We start from the raw sequence: 19076 nt of genomic DNA, 5'->3' as shown, positions 1-19076 counted from the left end.
CATATGGGAGACCAGATGGTGTTCTGGCTCCTGGCTTGTGCCTGGCCCAGCCATGGCTGTTGTGGCCATTCAGGGAGTGATCCAGCGAATAGATGTCTCTTCCTTTCCCTCTCTATCACTCTGCCTTTCAAATAAATAAATATATAAAAATATTTATATATTTATATATATAAAATAAATTTAAATATATATATATAAAATCTTACAATTCTGCAGATGAGAAGTCCAAAATGGGTCTTAAAGGACTAAAATAAAAAAAAATAAATAAAAAATAAATAAATAAAAATAAAGGACTAAAATCATGGTGTTGGCAAAATTGCATTTCTTCTGGTGGCTCTAGAGAACAATCTATCCCTTGTTTTCTCCAGCTTCTAAGGGTTGCTAGAATTTATTGGCTTGTGGTCACATCATTCCAGTTTCTGCTTCCATCAAACATCTTTTCCTGTGACTCTGACTCTCCTACCCCCTCCTTCCCTTATAAGGACCTCTGAGATTACATTAGGACCCTGGGTCATCTCCCCTTCCCAAGATCTGAGATTAACTCACATTTTTGAAGTTCCTTTTACCATGCAAGGTAACATACTAACAGATTCTGGGTTTTAAGATGTAGAAATCTTTGGAGACCATTATTCTTTTAAATTTTTATTTATTCACTTTATTTGAGAGGCAGTGAGACAAAAAGGGACAGACAGACAGAGATCTCCATTCACCCAGGACAGCTGAATCTAGGTGGAGCTGAAACCAGGAGCCAGCAGCTAAACCTGGGTCTTCCGTGTGGATGTCAGGGACTGATAATCTGCTGCCCCCCAGGGTACACATTAGAGTACCCTGGAAGCTGGAGTCTAATGCAGAGCCAGGACTCAAACCCAGGCTCTCCAGTGAAAGGATACAGGCATCCTAAGTGGCATCTTAACTGCTAGGCCAAATGCCAACTCCCATTATTCTCTCTACCACACTGGCTATTAAAAAGAAAAGAATAAAGAAAGAGAATGAAGAAATTATAATTGCTGATATGAATTTTCAGAACACATAATAAAGTTAAAAAAGACAAAATACAGTACAGTATGTATTCATACCATACTTTATATAAGAAAGTATATATTGGTTTATATATATATATATATATATATATATGGAAAGTATATATTTTCTTTCAATTTTTAAAGATGTATTTATTTATTCAAAAGACCAGATTACAGAAAGAAGTGGGGAAGAAAGAGATCTTTCATCTGCTGCTTCAACCCCCAAAGACCACGATGGTTAGGGCTTGTCTAGGCCAAAGCCAGGACCAGTAACTCCATGCAAGTCTCCCATGTGGGTAGTAAGGGTCCGAGCACTTGGGCCATCTTCTGCTGCTACCCCAAATGCATTAGCAGAGACAAACCGGATCTCCTATATGGGATGCCTACAGTGCAGGTGGTGGCTTAACCTACTGCACCACAACGCTGGCCCCCAACTTGTATTTTCTTTGAGGATTTCTAGAAGAGTCCATATTAATCTAGAGATAGGTCAGGTTAGAGATAGGTTCAAAGTCTTTTTTTTTTTTTCTTAAAGATTTACTTTACTTATCTGAAAGAATTACAGAGAGAGGTAGAGACCGAGAGAGGGGTCTTCCATCCACTGGTTCACTCCCAGGTAGCCACAACAGCTAGAGCTGCACGGATCCGAAGTCAGGAGCCAGGAGATTCCTCCAGGTCTCCCACATGGGTTCAGGGGCCCAAGGACTTGGGCCATCTTCTACTGATATCCCAGGCCATAGCAGAGAGCTGGATTGAAAGAAGAGCAGCCAGGACTAGAACCGGCGCCCATATGGGATGCCGGCACTTCAGGCCAGGGCATTAACCCACTGCGCCTCAGCGCCGGCCCCAGGTTCAAAGTCTTTTTACTCCAAAGTCAGCCCTTCATCTATGAATTCAACTAACTGGAGAGCAAAAATATTTGGAAAAAAAAAATTCGTCTGTATTAGGTTTGTTTCCTTATCATTATTTCTTAAAGCAATACAGTGTGACAACTATGTATATAGTATTAGGTGTTATAATAAGTAATTCAGAGATGACTTAAAGCATACAGGAGAGTGAGCAGAGGCTATATGGAAACACTACACCATTTTGTGTAAGGAACATGAGCATCTACGATTTTAGAATCTAGCAGAGGGGAGGGGGTCCTGAGACCAATTCCCCATGGGTACTGCGGCACAACTTTATATCTTCTTTATCTTGTTTCTGTCTTTTCTATACAGAAACAGGGATCTGTTTACCATCATTCTGTGAATAAGCCAAACAAAATGTTATTTTTCTAGAAGGCAGTTGAGAGGGTTCCTGTACAAGGGTACTTCAAGTTCATGGGAACATTGAGTTAAAAAAGAAGTTCATTTCAGTGCAAAAAAAAAAAAAAAAAAGGAACTCCATACATAGACTTTTCATAACATGCATTTTCCATGAGCTCTTTGAAGTCCCCTCCTTGGCTACTGTAAACTTGGTATTTCTCCTTCCTGTCAAAACTGCCTACTAGGGACCAGCATCGTGGCTCAGCAGGTTAAGCTGCAGCTTGCAATGACATCGTCCTACATTGGAGTGCCAGTTCTTGCCCTGGATGTTCCACTTTACATCCAGCTTCCTGTTAATGGTCTGGCAAGGCAGCAGATGATGGCACAAGTGCTTGGGCCTCTGCCACCCGTGGGAGAGACCAGGATGGAGTTTCTGGCTCCTGGCTTCAGCCTGACCCAGATCTGGCTGTTGCAGCCATTTGGAGAGTGAACCAGCAAATGAGAGAGATCTTTCTTTATCTCTCTCTGTCTCTCCATCTCTCTATAGCTCTGCCTTTCAAATGAATACATCTTTTTAAAAAATTACTAAATGGGGGGAGAATATTTTTTTTTCCAAAGATTAATTTTATTTATTTGAAAGACAGAGTTAGAGAGAGACAGAGAGAGAGCTTCTATCCTCTGGTTCACTCCCCAGATGGCCGCAACAGCCAGAGCTGTGCCAATCCGAAGCTAGGAGCCAGGAGCTTCTTCCTTGTCTCCCATGTGAGTGCAGAGACCCAAGGACTTGGGCCATCTTCTACTGCTTTTCCAGGCCATAGCAGAGAGCTGGATCAGAAGAGGCGCAGCCAGGACTAGAACCGGTGCCCAAATGGGATGCCTGCGTTTCAGGCTAGGTCTTTAACCCACTGCGCCACAGTACAGTCCCTGGGAAAATCTTTTAAAATTTATTTTTCAGTGACTCTAAAGTAATACCATGGGAAAGGCTAATTCCTTTTTTTTTTTTTTAGAGATATATTTATTTATTTGTAAGAGTTACACAGAGAGAGGAGAGGCAGAGAGAGAGAAAAAAAGAGAGGGGTCTTCCATCCACTGGTTCACTCCCCAATTGGCTGCAGTAGCTGGAGCTGCGCCGATCTGAAGCCAGGAGCCAGGAGCTTCTTCTGGGTCTCCCACGCAGGTGCAGGGGTCCAAGGACTTAGGCCATCTTCCACTGCTTTCCCAGGCCAAAGCAGAGAGCTGGATCAGAAGTGGAGCAGCCACGTCTTGAACCAGCACCCATATGGAATGCCTGTGCTTCAGGCTAGGGCGTTAACCCACTGCGCCACAGCGCCGGCCCCAAGACTAAATCTTGCATTTGGTTTTATTATAAATGTCAATGGATTCTCTCAAAATAAATATATTCATTTAGTTAACAAATCTTTAATGAATATTAGATATCTAGCAAGCAAATAGTCCTGCCCTTTTGGAACTTGCAACTTAGCAGATACTGATGATAAATATTTTCAAAATATTATATATCAGATGTTGATGGATGCAAAGATAAAAAATGAAGTAGAGAAGAGGAAGGAGGGGCCGGCACTGTGGCGCAGCTGGTTAACACCCTGGCCTGAAGCGCCAGCATCCCATATGGGCGCCGATTCTAGTCCCGGCTGTTCCACTTCCAGTCCAGCTCTCTGCTATGGTCTGGGAAAGCAATGGAAGATGGCCGAAGTCCTTGGGCCCCTGCACCTGCGTGGGGAGACCTGGAGGAGGCTCCTGGCTTCAGATCGGCGCAGCTCCAGCCATTGCGGCCATCTAGGGAGTGAACCATCGGATGGAAGACCCCTCTCTCTTTCTCTCTCTGCCTCTCCTCTCTGTGTAACTCTGACTTTCAAATAAATAAATAAATCTTAAAAAAAAAAAAAAGAAGAAGAAGAAGAAGAAGAAAGAAAAAGAGAAAAGAAAGGAAAGTACCAAGAAAGAGAGTACACTTGTATTATGTTAAATAAGATAATCTTTGAAAACCTCACTGAAAAGGTCACATTTGAGCAATGAACTGAAGGAAGTTATGCAGCCATATGATTTCCTAGAGAAGAACCCTGTGGGCTGAGAGAACAGCTTATGCAAAGGCCCAGTGGCCTGGCTGGCATATTTATATCAGTGAATATCACAGAGGCTAGATTGGGGGTGATCCAGGGAGAAGGCTAGGAGGAGCTGAGATGAGAGAGGTGCCTGGGAGGCAGATGGAGCTGGGCCATGTATGTCACTGTAAAGAATGAGTGACATCAGTCATGAGAGAGTTTTGAGCACAAGAGTGACATGGTCTGGCTTGAGTTATCAAAGGGACTCTGGCTGCTGTGTTGCAGTGATCAGGGGGAAAAAAAAATACCAATAGATTGAACCACTGTGTGGATGGTAGAACTGCTGAAAAGTGATTGGACTCTGAATATATTTTGGAGTTAGTCCCAATAGTATTTGTCAATGGATTACATATGAGATACAAGAAAAAAGACGAGTCCAAGATAGGGCTAGTTGTGTCCGAAGTTTGTCTCCTGAGCTCTGAATTTTCTAAGGCAGTATCTCCTAGTATAGTGAGTGAACAAGTTGCTGAGAAAAAGAAACATGCAACTGAGAATCTGGAACACCTTTTCCTGCATGTCAGCTTGGGGCCCTGTTCTGCCCTCAGAAAACCATGTTTAGATACGGGCCCCTCCTCCCGGAGAACCCCAGATTTCTAGGCTGATGCAGTCCATCCTTATCTCAAAGTTTACTTCTGCACTAGTGCTGAATTCTTTCTCTGTGACCTTGCCCCACACTATAATTTCTAATCATCCCTGTTCACACTGGCCTATAAAGTTCTGTGCTTCTGCTTGTACAGATGTTTGCTGTTTGTCCATGCCCTGAGCCTGACTTGTTTACCTGTTCCTGACCTGTTGCCTTCTCAGAAAGCTGTCAAATCCTTGAGGTTGCCATCAGTCCAGACTGCTGGGACAAATTACTGTAGATTGGGCAAACTATAAACAAGAAAAATGTATTTCTCACTGTTCTGGAGGGTGGGGCATCCAGGATCAAAGCATCACAGTTTATATCTAGTGAGGGCCAACTACGTCATGATGATGCCTTTTCACTGTGACTTCCCATGATAGAAGTGAGGCGCTAGCTCTCTTTTTAGGTACTAATTCCATTCCTGAGGGCTCTACTCTCCCACTCTGATCACCTCCTAAAGGCCTCACCACATAACATGATCACCTTGGGAGTTAGGATTTCAACATATAAATTTGGAAGACACAGAAACGTGTACTTAACAATGCTGGCTCTTCATTGGCCCAGTTTTTCTCCTGCTGTTTGACTTGCCTGGGAGTCGGGGAAAGGAGATCCTTTGTGTGCTCCTTTCTAATCCCTGTTGCACTTAGACCACTGTCATGGGAATGAACGACACAGCAAGGATTTGCACGCTATGGAGGTGCATTTGCTCCTCTCCACAGGGGGTCAGTTTTCATTCCCACTGTGTCCCACAAGGTAATGAGAAAACAAGTCTTTTTTCAGACTTAGATTTAGCAAGTCATGCTACAGCACATCTCAGTGGAAAATAGCATACTTTTCTATAATGTTTCTTTTTTAGTTTGGATTTGCATGACTCATGTCTACTCTTCAAATTAGATTTAATAATTTCTGTGTAATTGATTCCTCCATTAACTTGTAGAATTCAATATAGGTTCACAGGAATTGAACTGAAATTTCCTGAGTGACCTTTTCATAGTAATTTTACTCAGATAATTTTTATTTATTATACCAATAAGCTAAGCAATAAATAACATTATCATATTTCCTTTCCACATTTTTCCAACTTAACATACAGGAAGCTCTGGCTCGAGCTTTTTGGATTGACATCAATCGCATGGGTGACCCAGAGTGCTACTTTAATTCTTTGCCAAAAGAGCTAGAAGTAAAAAGAGATCGGATAGTACGTTTACTTGAAAGTGTTGGCCTAAAACCCATAGTTCCTGATGGGGGATACTTCATCATAGCTGATGTGTCTTCACTAGGTTTGTAAAGGTTTTTATTACTTCAAATATATGGAGACTTATGAGTGAAATTATGATAGAATTATGGAGAAAAGATGGGTGTCAAAGCCATAACTGCTTTACTCTATGGAAACAGATGGATTTAAACAATTTCAATATTTTCTATGATTCTCTTTACTTTGATTTTTTTTTTTTTTTGCCTTAAATATGACTGTTGTTAAGTGGCCATGGAGTCATTGTTCTTCTAGGTATTCTGTTAACCTTAGAATTTGCTGTCATCCACTTCTGGAGTATAATTTAAAACACATGTGCAAGAAGTAATATATGTATATCCTGTGTTTATTTGAGTAAAATAATTTTTAAACCTTATTGCTTTAGCAAAGGGACCAAATCCTAGTTTTACTATTTGAAATGCAAAGATAGAAAAAGACAGAAACAGAAAGAAACCTTCCATCCACTGGTTCACTTCCCATATGGCTGCAACTGTCTGCAGTAGGCCAGGCAGAAGCCAAGAGCCAGGAACTCCATTTAGGTCTCCCACATGAGTGGTAGGGGCCAAAGTACTTGGGTTCATGTAGGATTGTAATTAGTATTAACTTTGTGCCAGAAAGCTCATTTAGAAAAATTGAGTATTTGTGATATATTAGGCACTGTGTTAAGAACTTTGCAAATGCCATGTTCTCACAGAAGCCTTAGAGATTGGTGCAGTGAAGGTATTTCAACACATTTGTTAAACAGTGGAATTACAAGTATGAGTTTATTTTGGTGCAAAAAATTTTTTCATGATATATGGACAATACATCTTACAAAACAAGATTTCAAACTTGTTTTTGTACCAGAGTGAACTTATACTGTTAATTTATATTTCCATGAATATTTTTAAATATTATATTCTATCCTCATTGAAAGAAGAGAGAGAATCAATCTCTCATTGAAATAGAGAATCAAGTAATTTACTGAGTTTAGTCAACTAAATGGTCTCTAAACCTAGAGGTCCATTACCAAACCAATGAACTTAACCTGTTTTCTGCTGTATTAAGTACCACCTTCATACCAGTGAGCTTAATCCTAGAACTAAAAAGGAACATTTGATTAGAAGACAAAGCAACAAATGAGATTACAATTGTTCTGGTAAGATGATGAGATCCCAAATCCTAGTGGAGATACTGGGAATGCAAAAACCAATTTAGGTTTTCATAGATTTCTTAAATAAGTGAATGAATTTGGTTTAAAGTCTTACCTTCTCAAGAACTGCTTTGCTTAGTTTCACTGAAGTTCTCTAGCTCAGACATTTAAAAAAAATAGACTCCAACCTCTATCTAGTCTCTTTTCTTTTTCAGTATCATTGACAATAAATTTTTTTTCTTTGCTTTATAAGAAAAATTGAGTATTGTTCTGTCCATTGTAGTTAGTTGTTCAACTTCGGCTCTTCCTTTTCTCATAGGTATGACTCCTTTTCCTTGCTGTCTTTGTATACTGAGTACACTACTGTTGTGTACTTGTCACATAAAATTTTTCCATCCTTTACTGTTTGACTCTAGCTTTTTGTTAAGCTGCTTTTTTGTTATGGCCAAACCTTAATTAAACATACATACACCTTAAAACAGTAATTTAATTTCCTCATCTGGAAAGAGAGGCTTGTAATCACCTTAGAATTGTGACAACTGGAGCCGGTGCTGTGGCGTAGCAAGTAAAGCCACCAGCTGTAGTGCCATCATCCCATATGGGCGCCAGTTCAGGTCCCTGATGCTCCACTTCTGACCCAGCTCTCTGCTATGGCCTTGGAAAGCAGTGGAAGATGGCCCAAGTCCTTGGGCCCCTGCACCTGTGTGGGAGACCTGGAGGAAGCTCTTGCCTTCGGATCAGCTCAGCTCTGGCTGTTTGGCCATCTGGGAAGTGAACCAATGGATGGAAGACCCCTCTCTCTCTCTGCCTCTGCCTCTCTGTACTCTTTCAAGTAAATGAATAAATCTCTAAAAAAAAAAAAATAATAAAGAATTGTGACAACTGAAAAAGAGCATTGTTAACACTCTGCACAAATCTTCAGTGGTCAGTACATGGTAGCATTTTATTAGCAATGTTATGTGAAACTTTTGCATTCTTAAAGTAATGGAGATAATGGCAATAAGAATCATCAGGTAAAAACATATTGAGACTTCTTTAAAAGATAAATTTAAAAAAGGGGGGAGAGGCTGGCACTGTGGCATAGCAGGTTAAAGCCCTGGCATCCCATATGGGTGTCGGTTCTAGTCCCGGCTGCTCCTCTTCCAATCCAGCTCTCTGCTATGGCCTGGGATAGCAGTAAAAGGTGGACCAAGTCCTTGGGCCCCTGCACTCATGTGGGAGACCCAGAAGAAGCTCCTGGCTCCTGGCTTTGGATTGGCACAGCTCCGTCCATTGCAGCCATCTGGGGAGCGAACCAGAGGATGGAAGACCTTTCTCTCTGTCTCTACCTCTCTCTCTAATTCTGTCTGTCAAAGAAATAAAGTGAGTCTTAAAAAAAAAAGTGAAATTTCCTTCAATGTCAAGGTTTTTACATAGTTAATTTGAAAAGATCCCTAGTAGTATGGAATTTTTAAAAAGTAAGATACCCCAAACTGTTGAAATCTTTACTTAATATATACTGAACTGATCTTCTGTATATAAAGAGAATTGAAAATGAATCTTGATGTGAATGGAAGGGAAGAGGGAGCGGGAAAGGGGAGGATTGCAGGTGGGAGGGAAGTTATGGGAGGGGGGAAGCCAATGTAATTCATAAGCTGTACTTTGGAAATTTATATTCATTAAATAAAGTTTTTAATAATAAAAAAAAGTAAGATACCAACATAAAATGTTTTTAAGCTATAAATTATAAGATTTCAATGATTACAGAAATCATCAATATTAATTGCTTTGGGGCAATCAAGGAGATCTAAGAGTATATCAATAAAGTTGAAATAATATGAGATTAGGCCAGCGCCGTGGCTTAACAGGCTAATCCTCCGCCTTGCGGCGCTGGCACACCGGGTTCTAGTCCCGGTCGGGGCGCCGGATTCTATCCCGGTTGCCCCTCTAACAGGCCAGCTCTCTGCTATGGCCCGGGAAGGCAGTGGAGGATGGCCCAAGTGCTTGGGCCCTGCACCCGCATGGGAGACCAGGAGAAGCACCTGGCTCCTGCCTTCGGATCAGCACGATTCGCCGGCCGCAGCGGCCATTGGAGGGTGAACCAACGGCAAAAAGGAAGACCTTTCTCTCTGTCTCTCTCTTTCACTATCCACTCTGCCTGTCAAAAAAAAGAGGGGGGGGGGGGGTGCGGGGTAACACCAGAAATGTCTGAACAGATTTTCTCTATAAACTGTGAGTAATATTAATTTATTCATTCAGCAAATATGATTTTCATAGTTATGTGCTACACCCAGACCTAGGAGTTGGGATACAGTAATTTGCAAAACAGATACCTTACCTTTGTGAAGCTTACAATCTATTGGAAGCTATAATTATTACTGATGAATACGCCATAGAATTAGTTGTTTAATAATTATTTTTGAGTAGTCTAAACAGAAAGACAACAATCCTCTTCCCTTCCTTTTTCCTACTCTCTTCCTGTAAGAGCTGCATGTGTATGATTAACCAGATGTACACGTGAGTGCTGCTGTACAATATCAGTAAAGCTCATCTGTGGATTCGTCACTTCACACCCCACCATGCAATGGATCTCTAGCATATTCTGTGAATATCTTCTGAGAAAATTCTGAACCAGTTAAAGCTAGAAGAAAATTTTGAATCTTTAAAAATAAAGATTTATTCATTTATTTGAAAGTCGGAGTTACATAGAGAAGGAGAGGCAGAAAGAGAGAGGTCTTCCATCCTCTGGGTCACTCCTCAGTTGGCCACAATGGCTGGAGCTGTGCTGATCTGAAGCCAGGAGCCAGGAGCTTCCTCCAGGTCTTCCCACATGGGTGCAGGAGCCCAAGGACTTGGGCCCTCTTCTACTGCTTTCCCAGGCCATAGCAGAGAGCTGGATCAAAAGTGGAGCAGCTGGGTCTTGAACTGGCGCCCATATGGGATGCCCAGCACTGCAGGAGGTGGCTTTACCTGCTAAGCCACAGCGCCAGCCCCCCAGAATTTCAAATTTTGATAGACATAAGTGAAATAGAAGACAAACTGTCTTAGATAAAATTCATAAGCCACCTAATTTTGTTGTGTTTTAGATGCGGACCTTTCCGATATGAAGAACAATGAGCCTTATGACTACAAATTTGTGAAATGGATGACAAAAAATAAGGTAATATTTATTGACGTGGAATATTTAGTTGTATTTTATTGTGAATTTATAAAGAAAACCTAACATTCTTTAAAAACATTAACTATTTTGTTATATGATATTTTATTCAAAGCTTTTGAGAGGAGTTTAAAAACATTTTTCTTTTTGAAAATTATAAATACCTTAAAGTTTCTGTTTATAATCAATAGAAATTAATATTTGAAGTGTAAGCAGTTTTCATATTATATCCTGCTATTTATGTTTCAGAAACTGTCAGCCATCCCTGTTTCAGCATTCTGTAACTCAGAGACTAAATTACAATTTGAGAAGTTTGTACGATTTTGCTTCATTAAAGTAAGTTCTCTCTGCTTTACTCAAAAACTCATTTACAATATCCTGCCTTCTAATTTATAAAGTACCTTTTTTTTATCCTAGAAACTATACGCTCATGTGCAGCTTTTACATTTTGGCTTTATGCCATGAAATTAACTGAACACCAAGGACCCAACTCAACTCTTTGAGAGGAGACAACATAATCTAGAGTCCTTACAGTTAATATCACAATGTCCTGTGTACACTAAGAAATTGTGACATGAAAACACAGGGAATGTGACCCATAAGAAAAAAATAAATTAAGTGGTCAATAGAAATAAACCCAAGAGTGACCCAGATATAGGAATCAGTAAATAAGGACCTTAAAGCAGACATTATAAGTATGTTCAAGAAATTAAGGAAAATATGGCCATAAGGAGTAAATAGAGGAATTAGAACTACCAGAAAAAAGGAACCAAATGGAAATCCAAGAACTTAAAACTATATCTGCTTTGACCTATTTATAGCACTTAGCAGAAGATCGAAGATGTCATAAAAAAAAAACTTGAATACAAATGTATAGAAATTATCCAATCTGAAAAAAAGAGTGAATCAAGCCTCAGATCTATGAGACACTATAAAGTAAGAATATACATGTCATTGGAATACCCAAAAAAAGAGAAGGGCGTAGGGTAGGAAGAAAAAATGTTTTTAAGAAACAGTTTTTGAAATTTTCCCACATTTGGTGAAAAACAACTTACATTTCCAAAAATTTAGTGAACAACATCAGAGAAAATATTTTAAAAACCACATCTAGGCACATCATAATCAAAGTACTGAAAACAAAAAGTAGAGAATATCTTGAAAGCAGCCTAAAAAAAACCACATCGCATGCATAGAAACAAAGGCACAAATGTAACTAACTTCTTATCAGAAACAATGGAGACCAGAACACAATAAATAACATCTCTGAAATGCCAAATTAAAAATCATATCATCCCAGTGGCCTATATCCAGGAAAATATCTCTTAAAAAAGAAAATGGGGCTGGCCTTGTAGCATAGCAGGTAAAGCCACCTCCTACAATGCCAGCATCCTATAAGGGTGTCAGTTTGTGTCCCAGCTGCTCCACTTCCAATCCAGCTCCATGTTAGGCCTGGGAAATGCCATGGAAGGTGACCCAAGACCTGGGCCCCTGCCACCCATGTGGGAGACCTTGAAGAAACTGCAGGCTCCTGGTATCGGCCTGGTTCTGCCCTGGCCATTGCGGCCACCTAAGGAGTGAACCAACAGATGGAAGATCGATTGATCTTTCTCTCTCTCCTTCTCTCTCTGTAACTCTGCCTTTCAAATAAATAAATAGATAAGTCTTTAAAAAGAAAGAAACAAACTGGGCTACTTGTGGTGTAGCAGATTAAGTTGCTGCTTGGGGGTGGGGGGACAGAGAGAGAGAAAGAGAGATCTTCCATCCACTGGTTCATTCCCCAAATGGCTGCAATGGCCAGGGCTTGGCTAGGTCAGAGCCAGGAGCCCAGAACTCCATCCTGGTCTCCCATATGAGTGGCAGGGACCCAAGCACTTGGGCCATCTTCTGCTTTCCCAGGCACAATCGCAGGGAGCTGGATCAGAAGTGGAACAGCTGGGACTCAGACTGGCGCTCACATGGGGTGCCAGTGTTTCAGGTGGTGGCTTAACCCATGGTGGCACGATGCCGGCCCCTATTATAGCTATTTTTAAGGTATTATTGCTGCTGAAACAGTCTTGCTGGTATCAAGTCATCCTCTGTGTCAGCTTACTCTCTGTGAACCTAGTCAGGATAATATAAACACTTTTTTCAACTTTTAGAGATAACCCATAGACAAACTATAAAAGAACTGTTCAGAATAAAATATAAATGTTAACAACCTAACAGTGTAAACACTCAACTGCCTGAAATGTAGAATAAATGGCAAAACTATTAAAATTCTCATCTTTTGGTGAATCTACAAATCATGACTTTATTATTTGAAATTACAACCATACCCAGCAAAAGAAAAACATAATGGAAGACTTCCAGTTTTAAAATGGTAATCATAGCCCTTCCTATTCTCTCCTTGGAAATTATTCTAAAATGGCTAGGAGGATGGTAAACTAATTCACCAATTTCCAAGTGTATGAGGAAAAGTTAGCAAACACAGTATAGGTGATAGTAGAGGGAAGAGACGTAGAAAGAATCCTGTTTCTGCATTTTCAAGTGGTGTACACAGCCAGCATACTCATTATCGAGGACAATAAGAACAGGATGCACTGTCAGAGGCAACGTCTCTGGATCCATTTGGCATTGAGAAAGAAACGGAAAACAGTCATGTTACCAAGGAAGTGTGTGGGGCAGGTGGGAAGGAGATTCTGCCTGAGCCATCCATTCCCACACGCACCCCTGTCGTTTTGCTGAAAGCTCTGTTGAGGCAATGAGGAAGAGACATTAAATTGCAGGTAGCCAACTTGTGTATTTGGCAAGAAATAAAGCCTAAAAGAACTCCTCTTTTAATGAATTGATGAATCCTACATCATCAGTTTTATTAAACTTTACTGTCAGCCAAAGAGAATTTCTGCTCTCCTCTAATGCTGCTCCAGCTCCCCCTTTATACAAATCTGCAAATACATCTTCAGAGCATAGACAGAACCAGCAGGTGGCACTTCCATTACCTGCAATAATAGGAATGGTACGTGCTTTGGCAATGAGAGCTTACAAAGAGAATTCAGTCAAAAATTATTAATAATCAAAGAGGAACCAGCTATGATCTATAAAAGAACACTATAATGAAAAGAGGAAATATAAGCAAAAACAAGAATCAAACAGAATAGTCACTAAAAAAGTTGCAATAGAGCAACTGAAGATTGTAATATTTCAAATTCAAAACTTTTAAAACAAGAGATTAAAGCAAAGACTTTGAAAGCTCTGAGAATATAGGTGTCTTCATGTCTTTTCTGTTGCTATTTAAAAAAAATACCTGAGGCTGAGTATTTTTTGAGGAAAAAAAGGTTTCTTTAGCTCACAGTTCTGGAGATTCAAAAGCATGGCGCCAGTGTCTGCTCAGCATGGCGAGGGCCTGATGCACATGCCGTCACAATGACAGCTGCATATGCAGTAGTGGTGAGTGGCATAAGCAGAAGAGGAGTCCGGGGAGATGCCAGGCTCCTTTTTTTTTTTTTTCCTTAAAAATTATTTATTTGAAAGAACAATAGAAAAAATGAGGTAGAGAAAGAACAATCTTCCATCTGCAGGTTCACTCTCCAGTAGCCACAACCAGGGCTGGGTCAGCTGAAGCCGTGAACCAGGAATTCCATCTGAGTCTCCCACATGGATTGCAGTGGCCCAAACACTTGGGCCATCCTCTCTGCCTCCCCAGGCACATTAGCAGGAAGCTGGATTGGACACTAGTAGCCGGAACTTGATCTCAGATGCCAGCGCTGCTGGTGGAGGCTTAACCCACTGTGCCACAACTCTGGTCCCTGAACATTTTTCTTCACCTGAAATCTCTTAAATCTTCACATGTTGTGATTTTGATTTGTATTTTTTATGTGAATCATCTTGAATTTATGTTGCTATATAATGATGATGACTGTTTAATTAATTTACAGAGAGATAGCACACTGGATGCTGCTGAAGAAATCATGAAGACATGGAGTAAACAGAATTCTTGATATAAATGCAGAATGTGGCAATGTTTATGGGATGACAGGCATGGACTTGTTACTCAGTACTGCCACCTGCTGGATGGTGAAAAATAAAATACTTTAATATAGAAGACAATTAAATAATATTGCCATTGTTTTTCCATAGTAGGAATCATCAATATTTTTTAAGATTGATTTATTTATTTGAAAGGCACAGTTACAGAGATAAAGGGAGAGAGACAGAGAAAGATACCTATCACTGTTCACTCCCCTGGAGGCTACAATGGCCAGCACTGGGCCAGGTGGAAGCCAGGAGCTTCATCTGGGTCTCCCATGTGGGTGGCAGAGGACCAAGTATTTGCGCTATCTTCTGCTGCTTTTCCCAGGCCATTAGCAGGGAGCTAAATAGAAGTAGAGCAGCTGGGACACCAACCAGCACCCATATTGGATGCTGGCATCACAGGCAGCAGCTGCAGCTTTACCCACTACACCACAACACCGGTCCCAGATTCCTCTCTTAAAAATATCCAGATCTAATTTTTTTCTCCATTGAAGTGTGTTAGAACACTTTCCTCAAGCACCTAATGAGAGTTAGCATAATATAATGGGTAAGAACTATGAGATGATTAACCTGTGATTAATTTCCTCTTTATAAAAGGTGAATAAAAACAGCACCTACTTCATGTGAAGGTGAACATTAAATGGACTAATGTAGAAAAAGCCTGGCAAACATAAACACTTGCCTGATGTTAGCCAGTTTCACTTTTCCACCGTTGTATAGAGACTCCCAACCAGCTAGACCTAGGGTCCTCTCTGGGTTTGCTTTGACTACCTATACATCGATCCTGCCTTTGTTTCCCAATGGTCTTTAACTTTGCTCACAGTTTTGCTCTCTGTCCCATATATTGCCATCATTCAGGGTCCACAGGTGTAACCTAGGTTCTCTGTACCTTGACCCCATCTCCTGGTGAAGTTTGCATCCAATTCATTTCAGCCACCCACTCCTTGTGTATACGCTGAGGCTTTCATCCTTCAAGGTGGTCTTGCCTTTGAGATAGTAATTTTGTCATCTCATACTATAACTACCTGTCTTCCCAGCTCATGTTCATGTGTGTGCTCTCACTCTCTCACCCAGTTTCCCTCTTTCTCCCCTCTCAGCTTTCCTCAAAGTATCATTTCTTTAAACTCAGTACAATTTCAGGTACCCTAAAAAATGCTCAAAAAATGGTCCATACCTCTCTTACATCAGAATCAACTAGGAACATGGTTGAAGATAGAGATTCTGAAGACAGGTGTTTGGCCTAGAGGTAAGACTGTCACATCCCTTATCAGTGTACCTGAGTTCAATACCAGGCTCTGGCTCCTGGCTGCTGCTAATGCAGACCCTAGGGAGCTGCCGTGATGGCTCAAGTAAATAGGTTCCCGCCGCCCACACAGAAGACCTGGATTGAGTTCTGAGCTCCTGGCTTACACTAAGCACAATCCCTGCTGTTGGGCCGTTTGAGGAGTAAACCAGCAGACAGGAGTGCTTTCTCTTTCTGCCTCTTGAATAACTAAAAATTTTTAAGGAAAGAAAAGAAGATATTTTGATCTTTACCCAAGACTTGCCTTTTAATAACTTAGTGAACTAGCCCTTCCCCGAGGAGATTCTCACTGCTGTAGTCTGCATAACCCTTTTTTTTTTTTTTGCATAACCCTTAATTGTGTATTCCTATCAATCCCTGTGTATCTACTCTCTTCCTTGTATAGCTGGCTTTCGTTGCCTTACTTCAGCCATGATACTTTTGCTGCCTTGACTTATTTGCCCCCTTGTTCTACCTTGTCAAACAAACAAACAAAAAAATCAACCCTGAGATTGCCACTCCACACCTGCACCTGGGCTGCTGAGCACTGCTGGAGCCACTGGGCAAGTTCTATAGCAGCCATGAATTCACATCATTGATCTGAACTACACAATGCTGTGCTTCCCCAGTGAGCTTCCTCCATCTTTTACCACAGCAGAAAGTCCTAATATTCTTTCATTCTCCATTGCAAATATATCCCATCTCCATTCTCCTCACACCTCAAAGCCCATTAGCACTGACATGATAAAGTCATAGCAAATGACACATCTGCTTCTCTGAAAAACAATGAGAATACAGAAGCTACCAGACTAGAATTTGCAACTGGAATCCTGCCCATAAGCCTAGGATTTGCCTGCATCGAGCACCCTGCCCTATTCCATTCTTCCAGTTGTCAGGGCCATCCCTTGGCTTGTCCAAGACAAACAGGTTAGGGGTGGTAGCAAAGTGGGGAGGACTGTTGGTTCAAGATTACTAAGTCAGGTCATCTAGAAGGAGGCTCATGACCTCCAAGACCCAGCTGTTCCATAACAGTACAATCCTATGAGAATTTTTCAGCCCATCTGTCTTGCTGGGACTTGATAAAATTCTCACCAGGATTTAAACCTGCCCTTCACATCTCTGGAATTGCCCAGTGTTGATTGCACTCCTGTGCTCTGGATCCCATTTTTTCTCACCCTCTAAGAGATCTGGTATAGTCATTCTTTTGTGTCTTCAGCCTCTAGTTGCCCCTTCCTCAGAAATGAAGCATGTCAGATCCCTCCCATCTTGGGGTGAGCACTGCAGTGCAGTGGGTTAAACCATCACTTGCAATGCCAGCATCCCATATCAGAGTGCTGGCTCAAGCCCTGGCTGCTCCACTTCCAATCCCGCTTTCTGCTAATAGGCCTGGGAAGGCAATAGAAGATGGTTCAAGTATTTGGATGGAGTTTCTGGCTCCTGACGTCAGCCTGGCCCAGACCTAGCTGTTGTGGGAATTTGGAGAGTGACTCAGCATAAGGAAGATAGATCTCTCTGTGTCTTGCCTTTCAAACAAAAAAGAAAATCCTTTCATTAATTCTACTACTACCATCTTTTAAACCACTTCCTTCTTCAGAACAAAGTTCTTCCTTTCTGTTTTTCCTCCCTTCCTATCTTCTTTCCTTCCTGCCATAAGTGTTTCCTGATCTCCTGTGTGCTTAGCACTATTCTAGGCATTTAGTATGTATCATGGAAAAAATTTAAGATCTTTGCCCTTTAGAACTTCCCACTAGCTGTGGGAGGGAGACTGAATCATGAGCATGATGAAATGCATTGTCAATAAGGAACGTTAGGATTGCCTGAAACTGTAGAGCAGGATGGAGTGGGATGAGAGTGTTAGGGAAGCAAATGGACATTGTAAGTACCGTGCTCAGGTCGATCTTGCGGAGGGGGTGTGGAGGAAGACTAAGAAGATGGGAGAGAGAGCTTTATGGAGGCCTTGGGAAGAATGTTTCAGGCAGAAAGAATGGCCAAGTTCAGTGGCTTTACAGCGAGAGTCTAGTATGACTGCCTGGAATAAGCAAGGGGAAAGCAGTAGGTGTTAAGGTCCCAGAAGTAGTCTGGGACCTCAGCGACAGTGGTTTAATCCATATGATCAGGATGCCATTTTACATTTTTTTAAAAAGATTTACTTATTTATTTGAAAGTCAGTGTTACACAGAAAGAGAAGGAGAGACAGAGAAGAGAGGTCTTCTATTTGCTGGTTCACTCCCCAATTGGCAACAATGGCTGGAGTTGTGCCAGTCCAAATCCAGGAACCAGGAGCTTCTTCCAGGTCTCCCACATGGGTGCAGGGGCCCAAGGACTTGGGCCATCTTCTACTGCTTTCCCAGGCCATAGCAGAGAGCTGGATTGGAAGTGGAACAGCCAGGACTCACCCGGCACCCATATGGGATGCCGACACTGCAGGCGGCAGCTTTACCCACTAAGCCACATCGCAGGCCCGCCATTCCACTTTTTAAACAGTTTATTGCAGCATTGTTTATAATTGTCCCTAACTAAAAACAACAAAATGTTCACCAACAGACTAATAATGTTGGGAGTACATTAACACAGTACAGTGTCATACAGCAATGGAAATTAACTACAGCTGCACATAATAATATGAATGAATTTCATCATCATGATTTTTTAAGACAATTGATTTTTTTAAGATTTACTTATTTGAGAAGTAGAGTTACAGACAATGCAAGGAAGAGACAGAGAGAAAGGTCTTCCATCCGCTGGCTCACTCCCCAAATGGCTGCATTGGCCAGAGCTGGACCAATGAAGCCAGGGACCAGGAGCTTCTTCCAGGATTCCCATGTGGGTGCAGGGACCCAAGCACTTGGGCCATCTTCTACTGCTTTCCCAGGCCATAACAGAGAGCTGGATCAGAAGAGGAGTAGCCGGGACTAGAACCGGCACCCATATGGGATGTGGATGCTGCAGCCAGAGGATTAACCTCCTGTGCCACAGCACTGGCCCCAGATCGTCATGATTTTCACAGGGTTTCCTCACAGTGCCTTCAAAGAATCATCTGGAGTTTTCAGTAGGCAAAGTGTTCTATAATACTAGAATCTGGTACTGTAATCATTGCAGCCTTGCATATCAGCCTCACCCTTGGGAGTTTTAGAATTTCTGTGTGTACACTAGGCTGTGAGTTTCTATGGTTTGGGGCTGAAAGAATTAAGACTGTTCCATAGGCCAGCATTGTGGTGTGGTGGGTAAAACCACTGCCTGTGATGCTGGCAT

The 19076-nt window shown here is 41.5% G+C and overlaps 1 protein-coding gene across 7 annotated transcripts in view; it reads left to right on the top strand.

Annotated features, from left to right (window-relative positions):
* The window catches only part of KYAT3 (kynurenine aminotransferase 3), a 206874-nt gene extending 192227 nt beyond the window's left edge, over positions 1-14647 (top strand). For all 7 annotated transcript variants that reach the window (XM_062191688.1, XM_062191683.1, XM_062191689.1 and 4 more), the window contains 4 exons: positions 6105-6291; positions 10461-10534; positions 10781-10867; positions 14446-14647. In XM_062191688.1, coding sequence (XP_062047672.1) covers positions 6105-6291; positions 10461-10534; positions 10781-10867; positions 14446-14508 — 411 coding nt within the window. In that variant the 3' untranslated portion in view covers positions 14509-14647. The remainder of the gene's footprint in view (positions 1-6104; positions 6292-10460; positions 10535-10780; positions 10868-14445) is intronic.
* Positions 14648-19076: the final 4429 nt, after the last annotated feature.

This window comes from Lepus europaeus, chromosome 5, assembly GCF_033115175.1.
Source record: "Lepus europaeus isolate LE1 chromosome 5, mLepTim1.pri, whole genome shotgun sequence".
NCBI lineage: Eukaryota > Metazoa > Chordata > Mammalia > Lagomorpha > Leporidae > Lepus > Lepus europaeus.
Note: the sequence above shows the minus strand (reverse complement) of the source record. Positions and strands in the feature narration are given on the sequence as shown.